This window comes from Rhincodon typus, chromosome 30, assembly GCF_021869965.1.
Source record: "Rhincodon typus isolate 14 chromosome 30, sRhiTyp1.1, whole genome shotgun sequence".
NCBI classification, from domain to species: domain Eukaryota; kingdom Metazoa; phylum Chordata; class Chondrichthyes; order Orectolobiformes; family Rhincodontidae; genus Rhincodon; species Rhincodon typus.
In genome coordinates, this window is record NC_063361.1 from 1,801,265 (window position 1) to 1,827,332 (window position 26,068).

General features: G+C 45.1%; 1 protein-coding gene across 3 annotated transcripts in view; it reads right to left on the reverse strand.

Moving 5' to 3' along the window:
* Positions 1-25,867, reverse strand: part of LOC109919639 (1-phosphatidylinositol 4,5-bisphosphate phosphodiesterase delta-3-like) — a 142,260-nt gene extending 116,393 nt beyond the window's left edge. For 2 of the 3 annotated variants that reach the window (XM_048614543.1, XM_048614542.1), the window contains exons 1-2: positions 25,504-25,867; positions 28-183 (exon numbers count right to left, since the gene is read on the reverse strand). In XM_048614543.1, the coding sequence (XP_048470500.1) occupies positions 28-183; positions 25,504-25,585 (238 nt within the window). In that variant the 5' untranslated portion in view covers positions 25,586-25,867. Of the gene's footprint in view, positions 1-27; positions 184-25,056; positions 25,135-25,503 lie in introns of those variants that run through there. The other variant, XM_048614544.1, reaches the window with a different exon arrangement.
* Between the last annotated feature and the right edge of the window lie 201 nt (positions 25,868-26,068).

Here is a 26,068-nt window from a genome sequence, read left to right on the forward strand (position 1 = left end):
ATGTTGTGCCCACAGGGAGATACTCACAAGTAGAAGGCTTTTTCCGGGATTTGGACTCACACCAGACAGTCAAGCCATCCTCCTGCAGTTTCATCTGTCGATCTTTCTTCCACAATCTCGATTTGATTTTCTGTAAGTTGCTGCCTGCCATCATAAATTTCACGTCTTCATCTTCATAAAGTGCTGCAAGAGTCAGGAAGACAACATAGGTCAGGGAAGACAGCAACTCAAGAACACAAGATTCAGAAAGATTCTGTCTTATTTGCTGTTGGGGGATCTAAGTTTCAAAGGTGAGCGCCAAAATGAAAATGTTAAAGAAAAATTTTTAATTAACCCTTTTGTTCCATGTTTAATGTTTAACTTCAGTCACAGTCATTTGACCAGATTCATGGCTTCTTCTTTGCAATCTATCAGTCCTGTTTTTAGATTCGCTGCACATTGCAGACAAAATCTGCCATTCAGCCTAAAGAGTTTGGTCTAATCTCATTCTCCTGTTCACTCCCATAACTCTACTTTTTCTCAATTTTTAAGCACATTCCATTAATAAGAACACCCAAGTTGACTTCTAAAACCTCAATATATCCCTGTCATTATACAGGCAGTCAAAGCGAGTCTGAACCTCAGCATATTGTATGTTTACTGCCACTGTCCTCTCAGACTGGGGATCAACAGGGCTTGTTTGGTCTAGTGTGTAAAAGGGAAACCACTAGAAAAGGTCCTTGTAATGTGAGGTTGTAGACTTCCTCGCTGAGCCGGTGTGTTTGGTTGCAGACGTTTCGTCACCCTGCAAGGTAACATTATCAGTGCGCCTCTGGTGAAGCGTTGGTGTTCTGTCCCGCTTGTTATTTATATTCCTCGGTTTGCTGGGGTGGTTGGCATTATTTCCAGTTCTGTTTTTCAGTGGTTTCTATATGGGTCCAGTTCAATGTGTTTGTTGATGGAGTTCCGGTTGGAATACCAGGTATCCAGGAATTCCCTGGCATGTCGCTGTTTGGCTTGTGCTATTATGGATGTGTTGTCCCAGTTGAATTTATGTCCTTCTTTGTCCGTGTGTTAGACCCCTAGGTATCAGAGTAGCCCGCAAACCAACAACCACCCTGCAACAGCTACTGACGAACATAAAGGCTCCCATACCTACAACTAATAAAACTAATGTAATATACAAACTACCATGAAAGGACTGTGAGAAACATTACATAGGCCAAACTGGAAGAAAACTGACAATAAGGATCCACAAACACCAACTAGCCACCAAGAGACACGACCAATTCTCACTGGTCTCAATGCACTTGGACAAAGAAGGACATGAATTCGACTGGGACAACACATCCTAATAGCACAAACCAAACAGAAACATGCCAGGGAATTCATGGAGGCCTGGTATTCCAACCGGAACTCCATCAACAAACACATTAAACTGGACCCAATGTACAAACCACTGAAAAACAGAACCGGAAGTAATGCAAACCACCCCAGCAAACCGAGACATATAAATAACAAGCGGGACAGAACGCCAACACTTCACCAGAGGCGCAAAGATGATGTTAACCTAGCAGGGTGATGAAATGTCTGCAACCAAACACATCAGCTCAACAAGCAAGTCTGCAACCTCATCCAGAACCCGAGCTACAAATCTTCTCAAAAGCTTTGTCCTTGTAATGTTTTGCCCATTAACAACTAGTTACAAGTTACATTGATAGGACAGACAGTGTTGCAAAGTCTTTGAGGAGGACCAGATACTGGGTCTCACCCTTTGAAATCCTAGACTCTACTGCTCACAAATCCATATGATATTATTATAGTGGGTGGTGTTTTAAGATGCCCCTCAGTATTAACCCTTTCATACCCTTTATACACCACCACCTCCAAATATGGGGACTGACTTACATTAAAAACCCATTTGATTCACTAATGTCCTTTAGACGAGGACAGTGTTCTATGTCAACTCTGAAACTTATTGCAGCTGAAAGGGACTCTACTAAATAACCAGCCAACCATACACAGACAGTCTTGGAGGTGAATGCCCAGCTAAATGTGTTTTCTGTGACAGTCTATAGTACCACAATGCTGCCTGCACAAGATCCTGCAAATCCGCTGGGAAGAAAGACGCACCATCACCAGCGGCCTTGGCCGACAGCCCAACAACACTGAGGCAGTGATCACCCTTAATTGGCTTCGATGGGCTGGGCACGTCGTCCACATGACCAACACAAGACTCCCCAAGCACGTGCCCTACTCCCAGCTTTGAAACAGCAGGCGAGCCCCAGGTGGACAGAGGAAACGCTTCAGTGATACCCTCCAGGCCTCACTGGTGAAGTGCGCCATTCCCACCGACACCTGGGAATCACTGGCCCAAGACCATCCAAAGTGGAGGAGGCGCATCGAGAAGGCATCAAGCACCTCAAGACTTGCCATCAGAAAAAAATGGAAGCCAGGCAAAATCAGCGAAAGGAGAATGCCGCCACACCAATTCTACACTCATCCCTTCCCATGACCACCACCTGCCCCTAGTGTAACAGAGCCTGCGGTAACCGTATCAACCTGTACAGCCACCTACAGACTCACCCTGAGAGTGGAACAGAATCATCCTCATCTGCGAGGGACTGCCAATGATGATGATAGTGTCATCTGCTTTTGAACCACCGCTGCAGAGTGTGGCTACTTGACAGTAAGACAACATAGCTCATGAATCCAGTACATAATAGCAGCTTGCATTCAGTGAAGTAGATTGTTCTCAAGTAAAGGGACGATTGACAAGTGGAAGGCTTTCAAAAGTGTGAAAATGAAAGTTCAGAGACATTATGTCCCTGTTACAGTAAAAGGTAAGGTTGGTATGATTAGGGAACAATGGATGAATAAAGATATGGTGGTTCTAGTCCAGAATAAAAAAGAATCATCTATTAGATATAGATGACTGGGATCAAATGAATCTCTTGAAAAGAATAAACAGTGTAGGGGCATTCTTAAGAGAGAAATCAGTAAGGCAAAGAGGGAAACAAGATAGCATCGGCTGATAAGATTAAGGATAATCCACAGATATTCTACAAATACATTAAGAGCAAAATAGCTACCAGAGAGAGAGTAGGGCCCCTTAAAGATTAACGAGGGTGTCTTTGTGTTGAACCTCAGGAGATGGGAGGAATATTAAATGAATGTTTCATGACAGTTTTTACTGTGGAGAAAGAAATAGAAGCCAGAGAACGCAGGGAAATAAATACTGATTTTTTTAAAACAGTTCACATTAGAGAAGAGGATGTGCTGGAAGTCATAGACAATATAATGGTGGATAAATCACCAGGATTTGATCTAGTGTATCCTAGTTCATTGTGGAAAGTTAGGGGGGAAACTGCAGAGCCCCCAGCAGAAATATCTGTATCATCTTCAACTACAGGTGAGGTGCCAGAGGAATAGAGGGTGGTTAATGTTTTGCCTTTATTTAAGGAAGACTATAACGAGAAGCCTGGGAACTACAAACCTGTGAGCCTGACATCGGTGGAAGTTAAGTTGTTGGAGGGGACTCTGGAACGTATGACTTACGTGCATTTGGAGAGGCAAAGAATGATAAGGGATCATGAGCATGGTTTTGTGCATGGGAAATCATATCTCACCAACTTGATTGAGTTTTTTGAGGAAATAACCAAAAGGATTGAGGGCAGAGCGATAGATGTTGTTTACTTGGACTTTAATAAAGCCTATGATAAAATTCTGCACGGTAGTCTAATTAAAGTTAGACCTCTTGGGATCAGGGTGAGCTTGCCAACTGAATACAAAATTGGCTTTATAGTGGGAGACAGAGGGTGGTGGTGGACAGGTGTTTTTCAGACTGGAAGCCTGTGACCACTGGTATTCTACAGGGATTGGTACTGTGTCCATTTTTGTTTGTCTTTATTTAAATGATTTAGATGGGAATATAGGAGGCATGGTTAGTAAGTTTGCGGATGACACCAAACCTAGTGGTATCATGGACAATGAAGAAGGTTGTCCAAGATTACAAAGAGATCTTAATCAATTGGATCAATGGGCTGAGGAGTGGTAGATGGAGTTTAATTTGGACAAATGTGAGGAATTGCATTTTGGTAAAACAAACAAGGGCAGGACTTATATAATTAATGGTAGGGCCCTGGGTAGTGTTATAGAACAGAAAGACCTAAGGGTTCAGGTTCATAATTCTTTAAAATTTGTGTCACAGGTAGACAGGGTGATTAAGGTGTTTAGCATGCTTACTTGCATTGCTCAGACCTTTCAGTATAGGAGTTGGGACATTATGTTGAGGTTGTACAGGATGTTGGCAGGGCCTCTTCTGGAGTATAGCATGCAGGTCTGGTTGCCCTGTTACAGGAAGGATATTATTAAACTGGAGAGAGTTAAGAAAATATTTACCAGGATGTGGCTGGGAATGGAAAGTTTGACATATGAAAATAGGCTGGGACTGTTTCCCCTGGAGTGTAGGAGGTTGAGGGGTGGCCTTATAGAGGTTTATAAAATCATGAGGGGCAAAGATACGGTGAATAGTAAAGGTCTTTTCCCGAGGGAGGGTGGCTCAAAACTAGGAGGCATATTTTTAAGGTGATGGGAGAAAGATTTAAAAAAGGGCAAGGGGGCAACCTTTTTGCACAGAGTCGTTGGTGTGTGGAATGAACTGTCAGAGGAAATGGTGGATGTAGGTACAGTTGCAATGTTTAAAATACATTTGGATAAGTACATGAATAGGAAAGATTTGGAAGGATATGGACCAAATGTAGGCAGGTGGGATTAGTTTAGTTTGGGAACATGGTCGGCCCGGACTAGTTGGACCAACGGGTCTGTTTCCGTGCTGAATGACTCTATCTGTTGCCCTTACTTGAATCACATGTGACTCTAGACCCACAGCAATGTGATGGGCTCTTAAATGACCCTCTGGGCAATTAGGGATGGGAAATAAATGTTGCGTTAGCCACTTACACCCACATTCCACAAACAAACAATAAAGAATAAAAAAGTGAATCATTGGCATGGGTGTGGGCAGTCACATCTTTGTCATTTACCAGCTCTGGTTGGTTGTGTCTTAAACTCCTGCACATCTCCACAGCACATCCTGCATCACCTACTTGATCCCTTGCATCCTGTTATAAAGGTATCTGTAAGTATCATTTGCGAAGTAAATGCAATAAAGGCTGTTTACTAATGTGAGTGTAGCATGTGATGATGAAAAGAAAGGGGTGTCAAGTTATAGGCAGAGATTACGGTGCAGGGACAGTGATCACTGAAAGATTAATTTTTAGGTTATAAAGAACATTGTCATCTTAAATGCTGGATCAAAGTTTCCGTGCTCTTTATGGTATCTAATTCCCATTTAGATTGAATTTATAGATCGTCATTCAACAGTGAATTGCACATTTCACATCTATCTTCTGTGTAAAGAAATGTTTTCTAACCCTTTAATTTATTCTGTGATTTTTGTAAATTTATGTCCTTATCACCACAGAAGCAGCCTATTGCTTTATGAGACACCTTTATCAGGTCATCTTTATGTTTACAATTCTAGTCAAAATTCCAAAATCCTCATGCCCCTCTTCCCAAATAGAACCTCACATCCCTGGTAACACCCTAATGAGATTAGGCGGCTCCACAATGGAATATTGAAAAAAACGCAAACAATACCCCAAATACATTTTAAACAAGCTTCATCATGCCAAGATCCCTCTAACCCCTCCTATTCTATTTAAAACACTCCTTTCTTTATCCTTACTTCTGAAGTGTATCCTTTCACATTTTTCCATACTGAATTATATCTGTCACCTATTTGCCTATCCTACTGTCATATTACAGTACTCTTCACAATTTGCCCATCTCCAATTTGGTATCTCCCATTGTTCCATTATTACTTAATTGTAAAGTGAGATGGGGTCCACAAAAATGCCTGACCTTCAGTCCTGCATATAGGGTGGTACATGAGCAGAGTAGGGGAAGGAGGATGTATGCATTGGGCTTTGTTTAGGATTTATTATTCATGCACAAGAAATTTTGAAATGTAAAACGACTGAGGTACAGGCACTGGAAAATGAGGCCCCAGATAGCTCAAATTACTTTACAGTCAATGAAACACTTTTGAAGCATAATGACTATTTAAATGTGCAGACTGTATTAGCTAATTTACACTCAATCAACTGTCACAAACAGTAATGTGACAATGGCCAGATTATTTTATGCATGACCTTGATTGCAACACAAATATTCACTTGATACTGGGGACACCCATTTTCAAAATTGTGCCAAGAGAGTTTTACATTTTCCCGAGCAGGTGGACAGGGTCTCGGCTGCTATGAAGCACCTCAGGATGGTTTATTACCTGAACAGTGCATTGTAGTGGCAAGCTGCCATGGTCCCAGTGTGTATATATATTTATATATAAACACAGCTCAGGCCACAGCCGGAATACTTTGTGCAGTTCTGCTTCCTTACATTATACAAAGGATGTGATTATGTAAAAGAAAGTGTATAGGAGACTTACTAGGATGCTGCCTGGGCTGGAGGGAGGGTCTGAGCTATGAAGAAAGATTGAATAGGCTGGAGTTGTTTTCCTTGCAGCAACAAAGTTTGAGAGGGGACCTGATAGAATGTGTAAGATTGAGGGCACAGATAGGGTGGATAGGAAACACATTTTCTATTAGCCGAGAGGTCAATGACAAGCATGCACAGCCATCTAGGGTCAGATGTGGAAGGCTGAGAGGACAGTTGAGGAGAATTTTTCTCACGCACAAAAAGGGTGAGAGTCTGGAACTTACTGCCTTAAAGGTTGGCTACTCAGAAACTCTAGTGACATTTAAGCAGGGCTTACATATTCACTTGCTTTTCCATAGCATCCAGGGCCATGGGCCAAAAGCTGCAAAATGGGGTTAGCGTAATCAGACCTTTGTTGAAAAAGCACAGACATGATGGTCCATAAGGCCTCTAGCTGTTTGGTAAATGTCAATGAATTCTCAATCAGAGGGAAGGGGGCAGTGACAGTTCTGTCAGACCAAGAACACCTGAAGTTGATTTGAGGAAAGAGTCATGTAAGTAGCTGAGTGTGACCCAGTGAGAGGCCAGATTTGATGGTAATCAAATCATATGTGGGTGTGATGGGAAGGGAACTGGTCTGTGTGAGGGCTGAGGAAGGAGTCTGAGTCATAGAATCAAAACAATCCCTATAGTGTGAAGGCAGGCCATTTGGCCTGTTGAGTCCATACTGACCCTCCAAAAAGCATCCCTGCAAGACCCGCTCCCCTACCCTATTCCTGAGAGGCTGCATTTATCATGCCTAATGCAAGTAGTCTGCACATCCCTGCACACCATGGGCAATTTACACAACCAATCCACCTAACCTGCATATCTTTGGGCTGTGGGAGGAAACCAGAGCACCCAGAGGAAACCCATACAGACACAGGGAAAAAAATGCAAACTCCACTTCTGAGGTGGGAATTGAACCTAGGATCTACAGGTGCTGTAAGGCAGCAATGCTATCCACTGAACCACCATGCCATGCTGTGGGCCTGGGACTAGGGCTATGTGTGAAGGAAGTTAATGTAAGAGGAGAGAGAGTAACTGTGCGTAGGGAAGGAAGGGATTGGTCCGTTTGAGAGGGATGAGGCTCTGTGAGAGGGCACTGTCAATGAGAGGGGGTGAGCGTAGAGGGTCTTTCTTTGTGTGGAGGATTCTGTGCGAGGGCGGAGGGTCTGAGAGTGTGGTGGGGGTAAAAGTGTGGAGGTGTGTCTGTGAGAAGTGAAGGTATGAGAGTGAAAGGGAGTCACTGAAAAGGACTGTTGGGGGGTGTGAATGAGTGTGGGAGGTGCGGTTTGAGAAGGGGTGTTTTGAGGAGTCCGAGAGAGGGAGAGTGTGGAGGGTCTAAATGTGGTGAGGGGTCAATAAGTGGTACAGGTCTGAGAAGGTGATGGGGTGATCGAAGCGGGTTGTCCAGGGTGGGTGCATGAGTGTTGGGGGTTTGATTTGATTTATTGATGTCGCATGCACCTAGGTACAGTGAAAAGTTTTGTTTGCGAGCAGTCAAGGCAGATCATAAGGGTTATTTTGGAGGAGTCCGTTAAATGAAAGGGGGGGTTCTGAGTGTGGGGCAGGGTCTGAGAATGCGGAGAGGGGTCAATGAGATGGAGGTTTTTTGGGGGGGGGTGACTTAAGGGGGTTGTTGGGGGGACGTAGTATGAGTATAGGGGTTTTAAGAGGAGATGGGGGTTGGTGTGTGTGTTGCATCAATTTGTGGAGCCAGGATCATGACGATGAGGTGAACTCCGATTTAACAACTATCCCGACATCATTGAGAAGAGTGGATCACAAGAAACGACAGCAGCTGCTGAGACTCACTCTGGGCCTTTGAGGTTTGTGTCAGTTGTCATGGTGCAGAGGTGTATGGACCATCATGGAGTGTTTAAACACAGGACAGTGCTGCTGGAGAAAGCAGTGGGTGAAATCAGGGCCTTCCAGAGACGGTGTTTGGAAATGGAGTCACCTGGGTGTGGGGAGTGAATCAGTGACCAGGACAGATATTGCTGAGCACAATGGATTTGCAGAGTGTGGAGAATAACTTCCTTACGGAGACCACACTTCCAAACGATGAGGAGACACTAGGACCAAGGAGCCAGGAGCCAGAGGGATGTGATGGTGAAAACAGCCTGGACTCCGGGGGTGGCGTCTTCTCTATGTTGATGAGACCAAATGTAGACTAGGTGACCATTTCACTGAGCATCTCTGCCTGGCCCATAATGGCCAACCTAACCTCCCAGTCTCTGCCCATTTCAACTCCATGCCCCACTCCCCCTCTGACATGTCCGTTCTTGGTATCCTCCAGTGTTGCAGCAACTCACAACGCAAATTTGAACAACACCTTATCTTCCGCCTGGGAACTCTACAGACCTGAGGACTCAACATTGGAGTTCTTCAATTTCAAATAACCTTCCCACACATCCCCTGGCTCCCCTTCCAGACCCACCACCTCCCTTCCATTCCCCTGGCTGAGCCTCCCTTCCAGCCACCAACTGGATTCATCCCTCCCATCGACCAATGAGGTCATTCCTACCATGGTATCCACCAATCACCACCGTTCTGCCTCCACCCATTCCCCCCCTCTTTATCTGCAGTTCTCCCCTCCCCCACATCCAGTCCTGAAGAAGGGTAATACCCGAAAAATTGACTGCTCCTTTTCTCCAGATGCTGCCTGGTCTGCTGTGTTCTTCCAGCTTCCTGTTTGTCTACCTTGGATTCCAGTATCTGCAGTTTTGTTGTCTCTGGTCAATGGCCTGGACTCTGGGGGCAGGATCCATGGCCAGGTGCCTGGGGGCAACGGCCAATAAAATGGTGCTGGTCGCTGGGCACTATAGCCAGCAGCCTGTTTGTGTTGGGCGAGGGCATGCGAGGGAGCATTGACAGCTCTGAGGACCACGCTCACAGTCACCTTACACACATCAGGTGTCACATCCTCAAACACTGGGATGGGGGGTATTCCCAATAGCTGGAAGTTAAGGTGGCTGACTGCCTCATTCAGAGAGCTGGCTCAGGCAGAAGGGGTTGAACCTGTCTCCACCTTTTGCTGTAACCAGCTTGTGATTCTGTGCAATGGGTCTAATTAAAGATCAGTTTTCTCAGTGGCATAACACATAGTTACAATGATATTTTCATATGATGTGCACCATGAAGATGTTGGTGTGTTACTGAAGTCCATATGAAATCAGGAGTTCAGTTAATAGTGAATTGGAGTGAAGGGCACAGCAGCTAACCAGGCACACACATTTGCAGGAAGCAATCAGCCCTGAGCTTTGGGCATTCCTGGTGTTATTGGTATGCAACATGGGATCAGGATCTTACAGGTATTTCTTCATGGGTCATTTCAGTCCCTTAAATGCCCAATACCCTTTTTGTGGTGACAGGAATATTCCTGGGGTGATTCTAAGACAGGAAAGCAGCCACTTATCTCATTTCCAAGTGCCAAATCCTCACATGTCAATGTAGGAAGGTCCAACTATTTACTTAACCACTTGCAGCTCTGTCTGATCTGGCCTTTGCTCAAACACATGCACTTTCCATCAGTAACCACCAGGCAGTGAACAGGAATCAAGTCATGAATGAGTCCCACCAGGGGTTCAGAGGCATCACTTTCAATAACAGCATCAGATTCACAGGCCTGTGGCTAATAGCAGCTTACTCCATGATACCAGTACTCCTCCAACTGTAAGCCCTTTCACAGCGCAATTTTAATCTTCTAACTATTGACAATCAATCACTCCTTCTGCTGCCAATGACCCAAGGTTTGAAATTCTCTCCCTACACTTCTCAAAGTCTCTGTTCTTCTTCATGACAATTGTTAAAACTCAATTATTAAACCAAGTTTATGGTCAACTCTCCTAGTATCTCCTTTATGGCTCAATGGCTAGTTTTATTTGTGAACAAAGGCATTATATGAAGGCTAGTTATGCCTGTTGTTTTAAAACACAAGGGGTATGTTTCATAATCTTAAGGTCCCGCCAAACAGCCGTACTCAGTTGGAGACTGAAGGTCATACAGTCTCTGCCCCCTGAGAATGTGACCTCTCCTTGGGAACAAGCTGCCCACACACAGGTCTGCCTGCAATCTGGATACACAGTCTATGTCTAACAGTTTGTTAGAAATATTTCTAGCCTCATTTTATAATCTTTAATTCTTCACATGACTGGAAGTAGGGAGTTAAACATGTGTATTTCCTCTCCTGAATCAGTTTCAAGTCTGGGTTCATTTAAGACAGCGTCAAACTGTCTCAGTACAAAGCACATATCTCAGTACGAAACAAAGTCTTTATAGCCACCAGACGATTTAATTACACAAACTTCAGTAACTATCTTATTATAGAGGCATCGACAACTGAGACCCAGTGAAAGAGACTGCTCTGTCAGCTGATTTTTCTATTTCATGCCAGAGGGCTTGCAACTTCTCCGGTCTAGGTTACACAGCACAATACCAATCCCTATAGCCCCGGGTACACTGTGTACCAATGCCATCCACTGTACCGATCCCTTTCTGTGCAGTACCTCCTATGCATCGATCTCTACCTCTGTAGAGTACACTCTTATGTACCAGTCCTGACTTTGTGGGTCACTGATTTGTACTTGTCCCCATTCCCCTGGAGAATGCTGCTTTGTACCAGTCTCTAAAATGCCCCATGGGACATTGATACGCATCAGCCTTGTACACATGTAGCAGTACTCTGTGACTTGACTACATTTTGGCCTGTATCGCATTCTAGGTCTCTGCCAGACTTTTGGTGATTGAGATTCAGCAGAGTGAGAGGCGCACCCTGAATTTAAATAATTTCTGCCCAGTCTCCTGGTATCAGCAGCTGACTGCTAAGAATTGGTGTCTGTTGTTCCCTGATCATGGCACGGTGGCTCAGTGGTTAGCACTGCTGCTGCACAGCACCAGGGACCTGGGTTCAATTCCACCCACGGGTGACTGTCTGTGTGGAGTTTGCACATTCTCCCCGTATCTGTGTGGGTTTCCTCCCACAGTCCAAAGATATGCAGCATAGGTGGATTGGCCATGCTAAATTGCCCACTGTGCCCAGGGATGTTTGGGTTAGATGAGGGAAATCAGGGGTAGGATAATAGGTCTGGGTGCAATGCTTTTGGAAGGGGCGGTGTGGACTTGTTGGGCCAAATGGCCTGTTTCCACACTGTAGGGATTCTATGACAACTGACCACTTGCTGGATAAATGTCTACTGACACCAAGGTTCTCCTGTGAAATCCTAAGAACAGTTTTGTGTCAGCCTATCATTGCACTAACGTTCCACAAAAGGCCAAAGATGATACTGAGCTGTCCCAGTTCAACCCTTTCCAACAATCACAAAATTCAATTTTGTCTCAGTTACAAATTCCAGCAAACAAGCACCTGACTTCAATATCAGCTCCTTCTCCCCATAATGGCGGGTTCATGCCAAAACCAATTCTGTACAGCCAGCAGCATGCATTTACACACAGGAAAACTAAGTACAGGGGAAGTCAGCTGTAAGTTCAGTCCCTCAACTGCTAACAGGAGAGTCAGCAAAGTGTCATGAATCAATGGGCAGTTTCAGATGAGTTGGCGAGGACGCAAGCTGGAAGGTAAGAATACACTGTTTCTTGGTGCAATGTTTCGCAGCTTGCTTAGAGGAGGAGGCATGGTTTAGACATCAGTAACTGCGATGGTTCTGGATTAATGATGTTCCAGAACATTGGCCTAGGGTCCTTAGCACCTTCAAGAAAATAGCTGCACAGTCCCACCATGCCCAAAGTGTGTTGTGAGTTTACTGCCACGCACTGTACACAGTACCAGCTAATAGCACATGGCACTCAAAAGGTATTAATGGATTAGGCACCTCGCCAGCTTTGAACAGCCAGACCCTAAACCACAAGTGTAGTACTATCTTCTTTGTGTACAAATAGCACAGTCAGTCTCACTCTAATCAGAGTTAGTCTGTCATTCTGATTCAGCTGGAGAAGTGCCCAATGCAACTTAAGTCTTTGTTTTGGTATCAATGTCTCCTCGGTTACTGATCAGTGGCAAATCCAGAGATTAAAAACATCCAGTCTTGAGAAAGACTATTTTTATAGCACTAATCACCTCTGGACATTGGCTGTAAAGTGCTTTGTGATGAAACCCAGAAGGTAAGACCAGTAAAATTAGCGAATGAGACATACTAGTATGACTCGCAGCCGTACACTTCAAAATGGAGGTCTAGTACACCCAGTATGTTAATTTATTTGAAGTATTACTGTTTTAACTAATTTTCTTCCCCATACTGTGCATGTTTTTGAAGTGCAGTCACCATTAGGAACAGGAGATTAATTAGCTCCTTGAACCTGTTCCACTATTCACTGTTTAATTGTAGCTGTAACCCAATTCTATTTACCTACCTTTGTCCTTGCTTTAGTGACTTTGTATGTATATGAAAGATACTTGTATGAATGAAGTATTTGTTGAAATAATAAAAACCCTTGTCCCTTATCCATTATCCTCTCTTGTATTGCATAGAAAAGCCGTTCTTTATACAGCAAGATCTCAGAAGTAGTTTTATGATACTTTAATGGGACCTGAACTGTCTTGCTAGGCCATGTCAGAAAATAGTTAAGAATCAACAACATTGTGTAGGTCCGGAGTCACATATAGGCAGCTTTCCTTCCCTAAAAGGACACTGTGTATCAGGTGACGTTTTTGCAACCAATGGTAGTTGTCATGGCCACCATCACTGAGAATAGCTTTCAATTCCATGTGATAACCATCTCCAATAAGAATCGAGAAAATCACCACCCCTTGACATTGAATGGCATTATCATCACTGAATGCCCCACTATTAACATCTTGGGGATTACCAGTAACCAGAAACTCAACTGGATTTGCCACATAAATACAGTGACTAAAAATCAGGTCACAGGCTAGGAATAGCACAGCGGGTAACTCAGCTTTTGACTCCCCAGAAGTCTGTCCAACATCTGCAAGGCATAAGTCAGGAGTGTGATGGAATACTCCCCACTTGCCTCGATGAGTGCAGCTCCAACAACATTCAAGAAGCTTGACACCATCCAGGACAAAGCAGCCCACTTGATTGGCACTATATCCAAAAGCATTCACTCCCTCAACCACTGATGCTTATTAGCAGCAGTGTGTACTATCTACAAGATGCACTACAGAAATACACCAAGGCTGCTGCAACAGCATCTTCCAAATCCATGACCACTTCCATCTAGAAAGACAAGGGCTACAGATGTATGGGAACACCACTACCTGCAAGTTCCCCTCCAAACCAGTCACTGTCTATTCCACCTGGTTCACAATTCCAGAATTCTCTAATGGCATTGTAGGTGTACCTATGGTATACAGACAGCAGTGGTTCAAGAAGTGGTTCACCACCACCTTCTTAAGGGCAAGTAGGGACTGGAAATAAATGCTGGCCAGCTAGTGACATCCATGTCTCATATATGAATCAAAAAGAATTATCACTATGCAGGGATTTGAACCCAATTTAATAACTTGTGCCACAAAAACAGAAGTTGCTGGAAAAGCTCTGCAAGTCTGGCAGCATCTGTGAAGAGAAATAAGATTTAATGTTTCGGGTCCGGTGACCCTTTCTCAGAACTGGAAGTTCTTTCTGGAACTCTGATTTATGTTCACAGATGCTGCCAGGCCTGCTGAGCTTTTCCAGCAACTTCTGTTTTTGTTTCTGATTTACAGCATCTGCAGTTCTTTCAGTTTTTAATAACTTGGGCCATTAGTTTACTGGTCTCATGACATTACCACTATATGACCATATTCCCAATATGTTTTAGTGAAGTTTGTTGAGGATAATAATGGCCACATTAAACCATGCACACCTGGAGAGAAAGTGATAAGTTTGATGAGGATAGAGATACCAATTGCCCACCATTTGACTTGTCACCTATTTGCTTCATTCAGGCATAGAGGAAGTAAGTTAAGAAGTTGGTCAAAAAATTTATTTTCCTGCCAGCAGCCTGCTCTTCACTCACAGATCCCAACCAGGCAAAATGCATAGCCATGGCAAGCTGGTGCCATCTTTCTTTAAATTTGCTTTTCCTGGCCAGCCAACCTAGAGGAGTGGGGTAAGTGGGATATTGGCCATGGGGGATCAGAAGCTTGCTTGAGGCTGTAAATTCTGATAGGATTCTGACTTTGAACATTCAAACTACAGCTCATTAACAGAAACTGCCTGGCACTGCCAGTTATCATACAGTGGCTCAGGGCTAATCACAGTGGGAGTACATTGCTTCATAAAGCCATTACCAGAAAATACATCCCAACAAGGGCAGCATCCCTCTGTGTGATATTGGAGTTGAGGGGGTGGGAAGGTGAGGGAGTGAAATGGAATAATTTTGGAATTATGGATGGGCATGAAATGAACAGAGCAGCTGTGATCCTTCACAGAACCAACATCCACAGTTCTCTCTGTACTGTAGACCAGTGTAGTATTTCCAAATCTGACATTCTTTATTACAGACTCACCATTCCTTCACTGTTGCTGGATCAAAATCCTGAAACCTCCTTCCTACTAACATTATGGGTATAATTACACGCAAAACCTGCAGTTGTTCAAGCTCACTATCACTTTCTTCAGGATGATGACCATAAAAGGTTGGCCCAACCAGAAAAACCCTCATCACAATGACTCAAAAACACTGAGATTGGGTCTGAATGAAAGGACCCAGCATTGATCTGTAATGTACTAGTAATCTCACATTCCACATGGCACCTCAAGGCTACGTACAGTCTAAGCTGTAGGACTCATGTGTTTAAAATAATAGCCAATTTAAAGTTGAATTCCAATGTGTAGGAATGAGTCTCTGTTCAGAGGCAGTTTTTGCTCCCATCAAAAAGGCCAAGGCTTCAAGACGCACCCCAGAGAATGAACACGTAATTCCAGTTAATCCTCCAATGTGGTATCAAGGGAATGGTGCATTGTCAAATGCATCATCTATCAGAAAGAAAGTAAATTGAGACCTCACCTGCCCTTCCTTTGGGCAAAAGGATCCCACTATCAAACATCTAAAAACAGATGTGTATAAATGACTGCTGTGTAATGCAGCAAGGACTGCTCTCCATAAGGTGCCTCACTGTTTTTTAGTGAATAAAAATTGACAGAACTGCAGATGCTGTAGATCAGAGACTAAAATAGAAATTGCTGGAAAAGCTTGGCAGCATCTTTGGAGAGAAATCAGAGTTAAGTTTCTGAGGAAGGGTCACTTGACCCAAAACGTTAATTCTGATTTCTCTCCATAGATGCTGCCAGACATGCTGAGCTTTTCCAGCAATTCCTATTTTTGTCTCACTATTTTTTAATCAGCTTTGGCACAGACTGCATCCATGAAATGAACCATAAATAATAATTTAAATTACATTTATAAAGTACTTATGACAACCACCAAGCCTGCCAAACCATTTTACAGATATCGAAATACTTCTGAAGTGTGTGTAATGCAGGAAACATAGCAGCTAACTTGCACGCAGCAAATTCTCACAAATAGCAACACGACCATAACCAGATCATCTGTTATAAATATATAAACATATTTATAAACATAAATACTGGGGATATCTCTCCAGTTGTTCTTCAATAGAATCTTTTACATAGATGTCGGGGCTGAAGTAGACCATTCAGCCCATCAGGTCTGCCTCACCATTCAAGGAGATCTTGGCTGATCTGATAATCCTCAAAATTTACTTTTTTGCTTGTCATTTACCCCTTGATTCTCTTGCAGATTAAAAATCCAACTCAGCTTTAAATATATATAATAACCCAGTCTCTACAGTAAAGAATTTCACAGGTTCAACAACCTCAAAAGAAATTCCTCCTCAGCTCTGTCTTAAAAAGGTGACTCCTTCACTCTGAAAGTAGCAACTGCCGATGCTGGAAATATCTGATATACCAAGATGTAGAGCTGGATGAACACAGCAGGCCAAGCAGCATCAGAGGAGCAGGAAAGCTGACGTTTCGGGTCTAGACCCTTCTTCAGAGATGGGGGAGGGGAAGGGGATTCTGAAATAAATAGGGAGAGAGGGGGAGGCGGATAGAAGATGGATAAAGGAGAAGATAGGTGGAGAGGAGACAGACAGGTCAAAGAGGTGGCGTTGGAGACAGTAAAAGGTGAGTGTAGGTGGGGAGTTAGGGAAGGGATAGGTCAGTCCAGGGAGGACAGACAGGTGAAGGAGGCGGGATGAAGCTGGTAGGTAGGAGATGGGGGTGGGGCTTGAGGTGGGAGGAATGGATAGGTGTGAGGAAGGACAGGTTAGGGAGGCGGGGGTGAGTTGGGCTGGTTTTGGGATGCTGTCAGGGGAGGGGAGATTTTGAAGCTTGTGAAGTCCACATTTGATACCATTGGGCTGCAGGGTTCCCAAGCAAAATATGAGATGCTGTTGCTGCAACCTTCGGATGGCATCGTTGTGGCTCTGCAGGAGGCCCAGGATGGACATGTTGTCCAAGGAGTGGGAGGGGGAGTTGAAATGGTTTGCGACTGGGAGATGCAGATGTTTGTCGTGAACTGAGCATAGGCGTTCCGCAAAGCGGTCCCCGAGCCTCCGCTTGGTTTCCCCGATGTAGAGGAGGCCACATCAGGAGGACCACCCTCTCCGTGACTCCCTTGTCCACTCCATACTCCCCACCAGCCCCACCACACCCAGCGCCTTTCCCTGCAACCGCAGGAAGTGCTACACCTGCCCCTACACCTCCTTCCTCACCCCCATCCCAGGACCCAAGAAGACCTTTCACATCAAGCTGACGTTCACCTGCACATCTGCTAATGTGGTATACTGTATCCGCTGTTCCAGATGTGGCCTCCTCTACATCGGGGAAACTCAGCAGAGGCTCGGGGACTGCTTAGCGGAACACCTACGCTCGGTTCGCGACAAACATCTGCACCTCCCAGTCGCGAACCATTTCAACACCCCCTCCCACTCCTTGGATGACATGTCCATCCTGGGCCTCCTGCAGTGCCACAACGATGCCACCCGAAGGTTGCAGCAACAGCATCTCATATTTTGCTTGGGAATCCTGCAGCCCAATGGTATCAATGTGGACTTCACAGGCTTCAAAATCTCCCCTCTCCTGAACGCATCCCAAAACCAGCCCAACTCGTCCCCGCCTCCCTAACCTGTACTTCCTCCCACTTATTCATTCCTCCCACCTCAAGCCCCACCCCCATCTCCTACCTACTAGCCTCATCCCGCCTCCTTGACCTGTCCGTCCTCCCTGGCTCCCTGGACTGACCTATCCCCTCCCTAACTTCCCACCTACACTCACCTTTACTGGCTCCAACCCCGCCTCTTTGACCTGTCTGTCTCCTCTCCACCTATCTTCTCCTTTATCCATCTTCTATCCGCCTCCCCCTCTCTCCCTATTTATTTCAGAATCCCCTTCCCGTCCCCCATCTCTAAAGAAGGGTCCAGACCCGAAACGTCAGCTTTCCTGCTCCTCTGATGCTGCTTGGCCTGCTGTGTTCATCCAGCTCCAAACCTTGATATATACTCCTTCACTCTGAGTTTATGCACCCACAAGGGAAAACAACCTTTCTGCAGCTACTCTGTCAAGCTCCCAGTCAAGAGTCTGATATGTTTCAATAAGGTCTTCTCTCATTCTTCTCAACTCGAACGAGTACACAGCCAGTCTACTCAACCTCTCCTTATAAGGCAGTTCCTCCATACAAGGTATTAATCTTCTCTGGACTGTGTCCAGTGCCAGTTTATCTTTCCTCAGATAAGGGGACCAAAACTATTCACAGTGTTCCAACTGTGTTCTGTGTTCTCATACCGCCTTGTTCCCTGGCCAACATCTCTGTCTTAGGCTTGCTGCAGTGCTCTAGTGAAACTCAGCACAAGTTGCAAGAACAGCATCTCATTTTCCACTCAGGAACTCTATAGCCTGTAGGATTCAATATTGAGTTCAAAACTTTTAGGGCTTGAGGCACCTTGTTCCCCAAACATCAGGCCTTGTTATCACTGGGTCTGCTATTATACACAAAGCATTGTTAGGCATTAATAGTCCCCATTAGTAGCTATTCATTCTCCTAGGTTAATTGTTATCCACTCCTTTGTCTGTCCAACTGTTCTTCTCTCTCCTTGGACTCTATCTCCACCTATCATTTACACTTTACCCCACATTTTCCTAGCTACCATTGGCTCTGAGGAAGGGTCACTGGATACGAAACGTTAATGCTGATTTCTCTCCACAGGTGCTGCTAGACTTCCTGAGCTTTCCAGCAACTTCTGTTTTTGTTTCTGATTTCCAGCATCGACAGTTCTTTTGGTTTTTATAAAGTACCCTGGTCTTTTGTCTCTCTCCCTTTTTGAACAAAGCTGTTTGAACTAGCAGTTTTCCAATCCTGTGGGACTTTTCCAGAATCTTAGATTCTTGTAAGGATTCTTCAAAAATTACTATCAGCACATCCACTATCTCTGCAGTTACTTCCTTTAATATCCTAGGATGCATCCCATCAGACCTAGGGGACTTATCAGCTTTTAGCCCCATTAGTTTCCTCAGCACTTGTTCTCCAGGTGATAGTTATTGTATTCATTTTCTCCCTCCATTTTTGTTTCTTGATTATTTGACATTTTTGGCATGCTATCAGTGTTCTCAGCTATGAAGACAGATGCAAAGTATTTATTGAACCATTCCACCATTTCCTAGTTTCCCATTATTATTTCCCGAGCCTCATTTTCTCAGGGGGCTATGTGTACGTTGGCCTTTCTTTTTAAAAATTTTAAAAGAAGGTTCTTTTTTATATTACCTGCTTGTTTACCCTCAAGAGTTTATTTTCTCCCTCTGTTACATTTTTGGTGATCTTTTGTTGGTTTCAAAAAAAACTTTTCCACAACCAATGCACTGCCTTTTTTCATGCCTTCATGAACTCCCGATTTATTCTCCATCCTACAGAACAGCTACTGTAAGGGAGGGATCACAGACTGCTCCACTAGTGTCTTCTTCCTGTTGCTCTTTTTTACCTTCACTCACGTGGATTCCATATCTTCCAATCCAAGATCACTTTTTGCTATTGTGCATGTTCCATCTCGTATCAACCAATGCTACCCATGTGACTCCAAGATGACCATGGCAGCTTTCAGTCAGGTTAACTCCAAAAGTCGGATATGCCTTGACCTATCAACCTTGATCTCCAATCCCAGAATTCTGGAGGCTCCTCTACCATGAAGAGAAGCAAGGACACTGACGGGAAGAGGCATATCAAGTAATGCCCTGAAGCTGAATCCTACAGTAATGTACAACTTCTTTATATTTTTAAAAATATACTTTATTCATAAAATAAATCAAAAGTACACAGAAATGTTCTAACTCAGCTCTGTATAATATTTGCAAAGAAAAAACAAAAACATTGGAATTTTGACATTTCTTAGAGTTTCTCCACCATTGCAAAAACAAAGGCATTTTCTACTTATGAAGCAGCAAGAAGCTCTGACAACTGAGTGACTCTTGTTATTACTTTGGCGGAAAGACCTTACACAGTCACCTTTCCCCACTGCACCTTGGCAGCAGCTGCCCCATGCTTTAGCACGTCTCTCAGCACATAGTCCTGGTATCTTCAAATGTGCCAGTCTGCAACAGGTCATCCCTTAAACTGGAAGACCAATATGTTTCAGGGAGATCAAAGAGCAGATTCCCTATGGAACTGGTTAAAATGCCAATCTGCTCTCCATCATCAGCAACCCTGCAGATTGAGCACAGCCATAGATATACCTAATCGTGGCCTGACAGGTCTATCCGCTCCAGGATAGATTTCCTGTTTGCATCAGGCTGGTTTTCTTCTCCGACTGCCGCCTCCTACTGGCCGACTATCACCAGCAGGATGATCAGCAGGCCAGCGAGGGAATGTGGAAGTTGAATGTGAAAGTTGAATGTGAAACTTCTGGCCGCAAAATACACTGCGGAACTCAAAAAAAGGAATACATAGGTTGGTAAACCGCAAAATCCCTCCAGGTGCAGTTGATATTTGTCTCGGTGTGCATCCCAGGGAACAGCTCATAGAGCATAGAGCGCTGTGTCACAGAGCTGCTCAGGATGAGCCATGAAAAAAACCACTGAATCTCTGTCCAGGCTTAGTTTGCAAAGGCACATTCCAGCAGGAAACATGTGACATTCTCCTCAGCAGCACAGCCACTTCGAGGGCAGCGTACGGTGGTGCACAGAGACTGGGTGTGCATGAAGGATGTGACAAGCAGAGCCCTTCTCACCACCAGCCAAGCTACATCTTGGTGCTTGTTGGAAAGTTCTGATGATGAGGCATTCTGCCAAATGACTTTGACAGTCTGCTCAGGAAACTACCCAACAGGATCCACCCTCTCCTTTTACCGCAGGGTCTCAACGATACTACGCACTGACCACTTCCTGCAGAAATTGTAGTCAAGGGCATTCCTCTTTGCAAATTTTTGCACGAGGGACAGGTGATACAGACAGTCCAACTACTTGGGAGCGTTCGGCGACAATGAAACCAGAACCATCCCTCAACACCAGGAACAGGTAGAACCTCCGTACGTAGTGACACGGTGTTTGCATACCAAGGTCTATGCACAGCTTGATGCAGCCACACACAAAGGTGGCCATCAGGATGAGAGCAACATTGGTTATGTTCTTCACACCACCGCACTTATCCAGAGCTTTGTACGTGGTGGTCCCTGCAGACATGGTCCATCTCTGACCTCCAGATGAAGTGGGAGATAGCTCGGGTAACTGCGATGGCACAGGTTCAGGGAAGGGGCCAGGCCTATGCTACATGCAGCAACACCAAGAGTACCTCACACGTGATGACCAGGTTTTTATCCGCAATGGAGTGGCAGTGGGCTCCCATCTGCCCCATTTCTGCCTCCCCCTGGCGATATTCTTGTTTTGACACATGCCCCAGCCCCTCCCAACCATATACTCAGCACCTTCAGATAATCTTACCTGATGGTGAAGTGGATAAAAGATTGTCAGCCTAGTTCCAAAAGAACATGGCCTTGCTCTTGCCTCGATTTACCCTGGCTCCTAAGGCCAATTCGAACTGGTCGCAGATGCTCATGAGTCTGTGCACTGATTGGATCTGAACAGAAACGGCAACATCATCCATGTATAGGGAGGCGCTGACCTGTAGGCCTCCGCTGCCTGGAATAGTCACCCCTCTCAGACATGCAACCTTTCTGCTGAGTCAGCAAAGGCTCTGTACAACACACAAACAAGGCAGGACAGTGGGCAGGTCTGCCTGACTCCAGATCTGACCAGGAGGCTTTCTGATACGCATTTATTCACACATTGATTGAGACTGCACTAATGATTTTGGTGTAGAGCTGTTTGGTCCAATTTTGATTATCTCCCCAGAGCCCATTTTGGACAGCACATCCCACATGTAGGTGTGTGATATCCTGTCAAATTCCTTCTCCTGGTTCAGGCTGAGGAGGCAAGTGTCCAACCCCCTGTCCTGCAGGTAGGCGATTGTATCTCTGAGGAGCATAAGGCTCTCAGAGATCGTACTTCCTGATACAGCACAGGTTTAATCAGGGTAAATTACTGATTCCAGAGCAGACCTGATCCAGTGGCAATGACCTTAGGCAGGATTTTGTAACCTGCGTTGTCCTGAGCTTGGTCAGCAGTTTATTTCCTCCTTCCACATATTGTTGAATGTAAGGAAACCTTTCCTCATAGCATGTGAGAATCTACCTGCCAGAAGCATATTGTTATAAAACTTCAGCAGGTCCTGGCCAATCAGGTCCCACAGAGCTGAATACAACTCAGCTGGTCAGCTGTTGCTTCCAGGAGTTTTATTTCTCTCAAAGGACTCGAGGAGCTTGGTCAGCTCATTCAGAGATAATGGCTGCTGTCACATGCTGTCATTGAAGACCTCCATGATAGAGGACAGGAATGACTGGGAGGCTGCGCTGTGTGTTATACAGTTCAGCATAAAATGGTTTGCTGATCCTCAGAATATCGGACTGAAATGACCTTACTGAGCCATCTTCTTCCTCAGGTTGCTAATCACAAAGCTCTCCCCACGCACCTTCTAAAAGAAACATGAACACGTCTCAACCTGCTTCAGATGCGGACCCTGGACCAGAAGATTATCTTGGCGGCCTCCATGGCAAATAGTGAGGCTTGCTGGCTCTTTACCTCTTGGAGATCCTCCTTGACATTGATCCCACTTTGCAGCAAGAGCAGGTTTTGCATACTTTCCTCGACAGTTTTTCTCATCTCTCTTGCCTTCTGAACACCTCTGAGGATGCAGAATGTCTTGATATTCCCCATGACTGTTCCCCATCAATCTGGTGGAGACTCAAGGAGGGATTTTGCGGTTTACCAACCTTTGTATTCCTTTTTTGGGTTCCTCAGTGTATTTTGGGGTCAGAAGTTTCACTTTCAACTTCCACATTCCCTCACTGGCCTGCTGATCATCCTGCTGGTGATAGTCGGCTAGTAGGAGGCGGCAGTCGGAGAAGAAAACCGGCCTGATGCAAACAGGGAATCTATCCTGGAGCGGATAGACCTGTCAGGCCACGATTAGGTATATCTATGGCTGTGCTCAATCTGCAGGGTTGCTGATGATGGACAGCAGATTGGCATTTTAACCAGTTCCACTGGGAATCTGGACGTAGCATCCAGTTTGCTGTCAGTCCCTCCAGATCATCCACTGATGAGGTTGAAGTCTCTGGCCAGAAAAACCGGCCTGCATGTTGCCAGCAGCAGTGGGAACTGCAGCAGGACAGTGAGTTGCTCACTCTTTACCACCGGGCGTACACGTTAATTAGTCTCAGGGGAGTGTTCCTATACACAACATGTGGTTCAAAGAGGTATCTGCTCCTTAACTTTGAGATGATGAAGTTGCCTCCTTGCAGCAGAATACCCAGACTGGAGGAACGGCTATCGTTGCACCGAATACACCAATGGTCCATGGGCCCTGAAGCTCGACCATTTCCTTTAGCTGATGAGGTGCAAGATCCCATGCAAATGCAGAAACAGGAAATCCACCTTGACGTTGGTCAGGCGAGCCGATGGGGAGACACATTGCACAGCTTTTATGCTGGCAATTTTCAAACCCATTTTAAGATTTTTAGATCACCAAACTGACCAATAGTCCAATAAAGGTTTAAATTTGATCCTGTCACTTGGTGTGATCCTGCATCCCCATGGTATGAGCAAACTGTTGCAGCACGGCTGATGGAGCTGTCCTTTTTCTCTCTAGGGGGCATTGCCTCGATCAGGTGTCATTGAGGTAGGACTGAGGCCAGGAAGCATGTGTTATGATGACCAGCGTTTCCAGGTTGCAGAGTGGTCATCTCCTTCCCCCTGCCCCATCATAGTACTTTGCCTCTACTTCTATTTATGGCCACGAAGAGTTGCTAGTGTGCCCCTCTGCACACAGCTGTGTGTTTTCATTCTGCTGCTGGCCCTGTATGATTGAAAGGTTTTGCTTTTGAGGTTTCTTCTCACCACCTGCCACTCACCCTGTTCATCTGCTGCCTCCTCCTCCATTGACTCTTTGTTCTCAAGTGGAGGTTCAGTTGGTTTAGTATTCTCTGGAGCATCTTCTGTTTCATTCCACAATCTTGCCCTCCTTCTGAATGTCCATTTTCGAATTGCACAGAACATACAGCATTGAAGAGACTATTCAGTAAAACTGGTCTCTGCCAGAACTTATGTTCCCTACTTGCCTTCCTCTTCTTTACTTCATCTAATCCTATTAGCATATCCTGTCAAACTCTACAATTCTTTCTCCTTGATGTATTTATCTAGTTTTCACTTCATCGTGTCTACACTAGTCCCCTCAACCATTCCATCAGATATTGGATTTACTAGTAACTATTTTATCTCTATTACTTTTAATTGTGGATTCTCTTACAAGTGGGAGCACCTTCTTCTCACCCATCTTATCAAATCCATTTTTCAGTCTTGATCCCAGGAAAGTGGACTCCAACCTGTTCATCCTTATCAAAACTCTTTAGTTCAAGTAATAGCCCTTGCAAATCTTGAGAAACTCAGCAGGTCTGACAGCATCAGTGCAGAGAGAAACAGAGTTAACGTTTCAAGTCTGGTATGATTCTCTTCTTCAGAACCTCAAACTGGACCCAAAATGTTAACTCTGTCTTCCTCTCCACAGATGTTGCCAGGCCTGCTGAATTTCTTCTGCACTCAGCCGAACAGGGTGGTTAGCTCCTCCCAGGAAAAAAATCCTTGACATCTCTATGGATGGAGCGCCTCTCACGATGTATTTAATCCTTTAAAATACAAAGTGTTTTATACAACAATTATCACTGACTCTGGCAAGGAGCTTTCCTCACATTTCCCCCTGTATCCCTTGCCTCAGGCTTGCAAATCTATGCTGTCCTTGTAGATTCAGCTAACAGTATGTTTTTTGCATCAGAGATAGTAGGAACTGCAGATGCTGGAGAATCCGAGACAAGTTCCTTTCAAACCTAACTGGACCTAAAATCCCTGGAAACATTCTGTTAAATCTCCTGTGCAGCGTGTCAGCGACCCTCATATGATACTGGGGTGTGGGGTTCAGAACTGGGCACAATGATTTAAACTGGGGTTTAATTACCTTGGGTCTGGATGATGAACATCCCCAGTGCGAAGAAAACAGACAACTGCCTGCTTGGACATGTTGCCCCTTCAACACGCCGTTTTGCGAATTGTACTGAAACTGAGAAAACTCTCCCACACTCATCGAAATCACACACAGAGATTCCGTCCCAAAGTTGGAGCCTCCTGTGAGACAAATCCCAGAAATATTCCGCATTGTGCAAAGGGAGGTGCCTCCTTTCTCATTGCAGCGACGGAGAGCCGCTGGAACTCGTGATTGTTTTTGTTTAAAAAGGAGAAACTTTTCAAGGAATGCATCCTTATTTAGTCAGAGTTTGCCTGCAGCAACGCATCTCCCCACAATCTGTGTTTAATCCGTGCCCCTGGCCCCCGCCAGTTATTCCTGGGTCGGACACATTCCTGTCCTTCCCTCAACAAATGCCCACTCTGCCCATCCCATCCTTACCGACTTTCCTGAAGGTTTTCAGAGCGAGTTTATTGTGATCCGGCTCCGGCAGCTCCGTGCCCCTGGATCTGGTGCCGATCATGGTCTGCTTTGTCCCCGCCGCCTTTCTGCTCGCTCCCGGGGTTGCTGAGCTCCGAGCCTGGGACACAGAGCCGGCCTCTGCCGGCCTGGGATGGGCTGCTGTCTCTCTCTCTCTGTTCACGCCTTGCTGGCTCCTATCTCGGTTCCTGCAGATTGAGTTTCTCTCTGCTCAGTATCTAGCTGCTCCCAGCTACCCTGCCCTTCCCCACACTCTCCTCCCCTTCACCTTCTTGCCTGAAGCTGGAGCCTGGCTCCGGCTAACGAGAAGCTTCTTCTCGCCGACCCTTCGTTTATAATCCAGGAATTCAACTCATGTGACTTTCACCCTCTATATAAGGAAAGGGGTCGTTGTCAAACGTGGTAAAACTGGAAGGAGAAAGTTCCCAGCCGTCATTCGCTTCCCCGATGGTCGGAGAACATTGTTAGAAATGGGACCATTGTTTTCCTGAATCGAATGCAAAATCAGCATACTCCTGTAAAAATC